Genomic DNA, 6,789 nt, shown 5'->3' with positions numbered 1-6,789 from the left:
CATCAGATATTATTATGAATTATACCTTTACATGCCTTCTACAGATGCTACTGCAATATGCTTACTAACAGAAACATCTTGTGTGACTTTGTTTAGCTCAACATCAGATCTTATTATGAATTAAGCCTTTACATGCCTTCTACAGATGCTACTGCAATATGCTTACTAACAGAAACATCTTGTGACTGTTTAGCTCAACATCAGGTATTATTATGAATTATACCTTTACATGCCTTCTACAGATGCTACTGCAATATGCTTACTAACAGAAACATCTTGTGACTGTTAATTCATAATAATATCTGATGTTGAGCTAAATACCTTTACATGCCTTCTACAGATGCTACTGCAATATGCTTACTAACAGAAACATCTTGTGACTGTTTAGCTCAACATCAGATATTATTATGAATTATACCTTTACATGCCTTCTACAGATGCTACTGCAATATGCTTACTAACAGAAACATATTGTGACTGTTTAGCTCAACATCAGATATTATTATGAATTAAGCCTTTACATGCCTTCTACAGATGCTACTGCAATATGCTTACTAACAGAAACATCTTGTGACTGTTTAGCTCAACATCACACAGATATCTACTGATTCTTGAAGTTTTGTGAATAATACCAACAGTTATTACTGAAAGGCTAGCAGTGATATCAAACAAAACACACACATTTCACCACATGGATGTTACACACAGATATCAACTGTTACTTGAAGTTTTGTGAATAATACCAACAGTTATTACTGAAAGGTTATCATTGATATCACAACAAAACACACAAATTTCACCACATGGATGTTACACACAGATATCAACTGTTACTTGAAATTTTGTGAATAATACCAACAGTTATTACTGAAAGGCTAGCAGTGATATCACAACAAAACACATAATCACCACATGGATGTTACTCATGCAGATATCCATTGATTCACAAAGTTAATTGTGCATATTTTGAAAACTTATCTCCAGTAATATTTTAGAAATTTCTTCTGGTCCATATTTTTGCACACAAGTTTTTATAATTATTATACAGTATATTCATAAATAACTAAAAAGAGAAGAGCATTTTACAGGATACCATTACCTTATTAGTTAAAAAATACTCTATTCCAAAACTTGAGGAGTTTGTTATCACTTAATAATGGGACAAATAAACATTAATATGTTGAAACATATTATTTATACATGGCTAGAGTATGGATATTTATTGGAATAACATCTAAGCACATGCTGAACACAATTTGCATAATAAACATTTATGGTAGCCATACCATCTGAAAAATGCAGTTATTAGTCTTGAAGAACTTTTAACATAAAATGTTATATTACCTTATATTAAGTTGTACTGAAATAGTTAACATTAGAATGAAGTATAACATACTACAGTAAGCTATGTTCCTGGTACCTTACTACATAACATATTACAGTAAGCTGTGATTCGGGTATTTTGTGGGCTATATAACATACTACAGTAAGCTATGTTCCTGGTACCTTACTACATAACATATTACAGTAAGCTGTGATTCGGTATTTTGTAGGCTATGTAACATAGAACAGTAATCTGTGATCCTGATATTTTATCGTCTGTATAACACACTAAAATATTTGTGATTCTTGTTTCTTACAGTCTGTATAAAATACTATAGTAAGCTTTATTCCAAGTTGCCTAAATTTTCCCATGAAAGCTACATCCTAGGCTGATTTAACAACTTGAAAGTGGAAAAACTGTTTCATAACATAATAATTTGAACACTAATAATTTCTGTAATTATCAACACATACTTATGAGGCTCAGGGAGTATGTTTTCTGTTACTGGAGATTCCTTGGAACTTGTACACTGGGAGGATAATCCTGAAGTTGATGCAGGAGAGAAGGTGGTGGCAGGTGGCTTAGTATTGTTTCCACCTGTGCTGGTTCCACTTACATGCCGAAGTCTAACCCTCTCAGTAAAGAACTGTGAGGGAGTATTAATGTCTATATCCTTTTTGGTTGAACTTATCATACTAGACCTGATGGCACTTGAATAATGAAATCCTGTTTTTGTGCTGGTTTGGATAATTGAGCGATGCACTACTAGAGGGAGTTTTACTTGAAGATAAATGAGTAAGAAGTCCAAATCCAGGTGTAGCTGAGACTGAGGAAAACCCTGAAGAAACCGGATCATATCGAGCATTTTTACCATGCAGCTCAGAAATATAGCTTTGATGCTGTTGTCGTATCAACCGAAGTTCTTGGTTGGCTCTCTCTCTTGAATGAAAATTATATATTACTATAACATTTTATAATAGGAAATTTTAAGAATACATTATGTGAAAGCACGTGGGCAATAGCATATGTTTCTAAACAAAAAATAATAAACACTTTGTTTGTTGTTGTTTACATAGCAAGAAAAGTTTATATAAAACTACCAAGGTTTACATATGAACCGATAAATGTATTTGGTGACCTTTACACAAAATACAGAGGCTGAGCATCTTATACTAAAACAACTTTGAAGCCTCACCACATTATTACAGTACATGTAGTCAAACTCAGTCATGCTTTAGCTGATGATCATGCATCTTGAGAATAGCTCTTCAGCATAGTTGCCATTGTAAAAGGATTTGTCATAAGGTTGTAATGTCAAAATCAAAACACTGGTCCTTGCTTGTTTTCCATAAGTCATCTAATATATGAAGATGGTTTCTCAGCACCTGTTTTAACAGTCTGATCACAAAGAAATTCGAAGCTGCTGCAATTGGTGATTATGTTGCTTGTGGCATGTGGACAGATTCTGCTACTGACTTTTGTGTTTGTGGATTCTCATGTGTTCCAAGATACCACACTTTGCTTACATTTGCTGAAGTATGACATGTTGCAGGTTTCTTTCTGGATGGTTCTGGTGCCCCAAGTTAATCCATATTCTTTTGTTTTTCAATGCCATGAGGTACAAGGGATATCCCTATCTTAGAAATTCTAAATGCCTGATCTGAACACATCTTTATGATGTGAAGGTATGACTATTTTGCACCAGAAAGGGCTGTTACATATCCTTCCTAAAAGCAATCGATTTTCAGTATCATCACAATACTTATAAATTACCAAACAAATGTCAAAATGTAGTTTTGATACATGCCATTTTATGGCAGTTTTATATTGGTTGTGGTTGTCATGTGACTTACATATTCAAAATTGTTTTAATAAAAGAGAATCAACATATAATACTGAAGATTATAAACAAATATATCAAACTTGTAGTAATCTTGTTTGATGATCACTATGGTAATAAAATACTGAAAGTTATAAACAAACCTATCAATCTCGTAGTAATATTATTTGATGACTACTATGGTAATACAATAATGAAGTTCATAAACAAACCTATCTAAGTGCTATATATATCACCAAATTTCACGAACAACAACTTTTATGTTATGAATCAGATTAAGCAAGTGAACTGTAGTATCAATTTAAGTCATATATAAATAATATTTTTTGGGCAAAAATTAATAACACAACATTATTTTATCACATTTGTGGTAATCTTATTTAATGACTAGTATACAATACTGAAAGTTATGAACAAATTTGATTATTCCTAAGTTATACAACACTGACTGCTATGTGAAGGCCATATAACTTGCTGTTTGCAGCTAAAAAATGTACACAAAGAGCATTTCAAAAATTTGGTTTTGTTATAAGCCACAAATGACAATACCTTTTACTCATCAGGTTTACAAGTTCACAGTAAAGCCAAAATCATTTCAAAATTATGGAATTGTTCTAAAAAAAAATTATAAGTGTACAGTTATTTCCATGTGTATTGACTATTAGTCCATTCCTACAGCCTGTCTGGTGGCATATTTGTATGCGGTTATTTGGTCACCAGTATTACATGAAAAGAGACTGTTCCCATTACTGGTATTCAGAGTTATGAAATAGCATTGAAAACCCAAGGTTAGAAATTAATATATCAGACAAACATATTCCAATCTAAGTGTATAGGCATCATCCTGGTGAATTGTTTGTCAGGATGTTTATTTTAAGGCTAGACTTCCCATTAAAAGGATACAGATAATGGCATCAGATAACTGGGATGGAATGGTATTGTATATTTATCTACCAGAAAGGTTAACGACAGCTCATTAATTAGTTCACTAATGAGGCCAATGGAAACTTGAAAGATTATCTATTATGGCTGCCTTCATACTCCACAACAACTGACAGTAAACAGTTATGTTTCTGCATAAAATGCATAAACTGAGAACCTAAATCCATCATACCAAACCTATATGTGATTTTTTGGCTTTAATGATAATCTAGTTTTCACCATCCATGTCCTACAAGCATCTCTCAACCATGAAATTCACTGACTTTTCCGGGTTTCTGTCTGTAAAATGAAGCTTTCCAAACTGCGAACAAAAAATATAAGATCCACTGACTTTTCTGAGTTTCCCTGACCTGTGGGAATCATGTAAACAATGAAGCTGAGATCAAAATTTTCAAAATCTATCATTTAAATCAGTTACCGTTATCAACATTCAGTAATTTAGAATCTTCTCTTTCTATTGGTTATAAATGATCCAACAGAAAATGTCAGAGAGAATTACTGATATTCTTGAAAGACAAGATGTAGTGGGAAGGGCATACCATGTGATGTTAACTTTCTTATTTATTCTTCTGTAAAGCAAGAAAATTGGAGAATACAGATTTATATTATGGCTTAGCAATATTTATACTATAAGTGTGTAATTTGTGCCAAACTCATATTACATAGGTATAGAAAGAATATCTAAAATAGGCAATTTGGAATGGAGAAGTGTCATATAATACAGAAAAGTGAAGATTGATAATGAATTGAAATATTTTCTTTTGAAATTAAAACGTATATAATATCAAAATATGAATTATGAACTATGCTTGGATGTCAAGCTTATTGATATATGTTGATAATAAAGTTGTTTAATTGAATTTTGAATGTAACTCTGTAAAAAATGTTGTGACATGCATAATTTAACCCCTTGTCATACACACAAGGTTAATCAATCTATTAGCAAAGAAATTCCCTAAGTAAATTGATCTGTGAGTTAGGCATACCATTAGTCTCAGAATTTCTGTTTAACCATTGTTTATGAAGGTTGGCTTACAACTTGTGTGAAAGTGAACACAGCCTGTAGCAAATGTTATATAAGAAATAAATTAATTCATTAGTGAACTGAATTTAACATTATTTTCACCAAATAATCCAAAAGAACCCATCCAATTATTGAAACATTTACAACATTATGATATGTAAAACTAATATTGCATTTTCTGAGTATACCAAACACCAGAACTTATGATATATAAAACTGATATCATGTTTTTGGGGGTAGGTTGAATAGCAAAAATTATAATATTTAAACTTGATATTGTGACCTCTGAGTATGATGAATAGAAGAACTTAAATTTAGTTTTAAAACTAATTATTGCAACTAATGTCAGGACAGCCAAATGCATAACATCATAAAAGTAAAAAGCAGTTAGAAAAACTTAGTAATTTGGAGAAACATTTTCAATCCTTATATAGTCATGGAACATTTTAATTACAGCAAAATAAATTAGAATAACTACCTTTCAAACTTTTCATTAGTCAACTGATGTCGAAGTCGTTCCACATCCATCTCTAGTTCAGCTGCCAGTGTTCTGAAACTAGCAGTCTCTCTACTCTGCAACTCACTAATAATAATAATACAACATTTTAATATAATTCTTTTCCCAATTAAATATGCTTCTGTTAAATCGTATTATTTTTTTAAGATGTTTCTTCTTGTGAAAAGAGCAATTCTTAATTTTTGTTTCCACATTATATGTCTGTTTTTTTTAATATTGAACATTATAGGTGTCTTGTCATGTTAATTAACTATTTTCCTTTTTAATAACAACCTTAATGTTAATCTAGTTTTTTAACTAATTTTAATGGTATATTTTTGTGGCTACTCTGCTGTTGTCTTCAGGTGTGTAGTACTAAGAAGGACTGTTTGTGGAATTTTATCTCAAGGCCTTAGAAACAGGAGGCAGGACTTGTAGTTATAGGCTGCTAACAAATGGTAACCATGTTAAATAATCAGCCACTTAAAATACTTTGTTGTAACTTTTTTTCTACCATTTAACTCACAATATTTCAATTCTTAATGGAATTTTCTTAAATATATTGGATTCAATCAGATCGAGATTTTACAAGTCATTGGCAAACTGAAAACATTGTATATTTTATTATGTATGTACTTTTTGCCGATAGTGCATGACTTCAATTGCATCTTGAATGTAAACATACAAGGATTTCTTTCTAAGAAAGATGGTACCAACATATGCACCTAAAAATAAGAGACAAAACAATAATGTACATTACGCTGTATGTTTAATATTTGAATTTCAATCTTTCATGGTATGTAAGTTATGTAATTACCAAAGGACTACATAAAATAAAAGCTTCAACTCAAAAATTATTGTTTGGAGCTACAAGTTGAGTTTTTGTGGATTAAAAAAGAAATGTAACAAGTTTATTTAGATAATGATCTGAAAACTAACTTTATCTAAGGCCTTGTCCCAGTGAAGTTCTCAAACACTATGCAAGTCAGTGTCTGAGTTTGTGAATAATACCAACAATTATTGAAAGGTTATCAGTGATATCACAACAAAACACACACATTTCACCACATGGATGTTAATAGCCTATAAAATACCCGAATCACAGCTTACTGTAATATGTTATGTAGTAAGGTACCAGGAACATAGCTTACTGTAGTATGTTA

At 31.4% G+C, this 6,789-nt stretch overlaps 1 protein-coding gene across 3 annotated transcripts in view; it reads right to left on the bottom strand.

The window, feature by feature from the left end:
- Positions 1-6,789, bottom strand: part of LOC106461515 (centrosomal protein of 135 kDa-like) — a 152,886-nt gene that overhangs the window by 10,535 nt on the left and 135,562 nt on the right. For 2 of the 3 annotated variants that reach the window (XM_022388501.1, XM_022388500.1), the window contains 2 exons: positions 5,609-5,713; positions 1,798-2,263 (listed from right to left, as the gene is read on the bottom strand). In XM_022388501.1, coding sequence (XP_022244209.1) covers positions 2,020-2,263; positions 5,609-5,713 — 349 coding nt within the window. In that variant the 3' untranslated portion in view covers positions 1,798-2,019. Of the gene's footprint in view, positions 1-1,797; positions 2,264-5,608; positions 5,714-6,789 lie in introns of those variants that run through there. The other variant, XM_022388502.1, reaches the window with a different exon arrangement.

Source organism: Limulus polyphemus, unplaced genomic scaffold (genome assembly GCF_000517525.1).
Source record: "Limulus polyphemus unplaced genomic scaffold, Limulus_polyphemus-2.1.2 Scaffold976, whole genome shotgun sequence".
Lineage (NCBI taxonomy): Eukaryota > Metazoa > Arthropoda > Merostomata > Xiphosura > Limulidae > Limulus > Limulus polyphemus.
The sequence above is the reverse complement of the archived record's forward strand: the minus strand, read 5'-3'. Positions and strand labels throughout refer to the sequence as shown.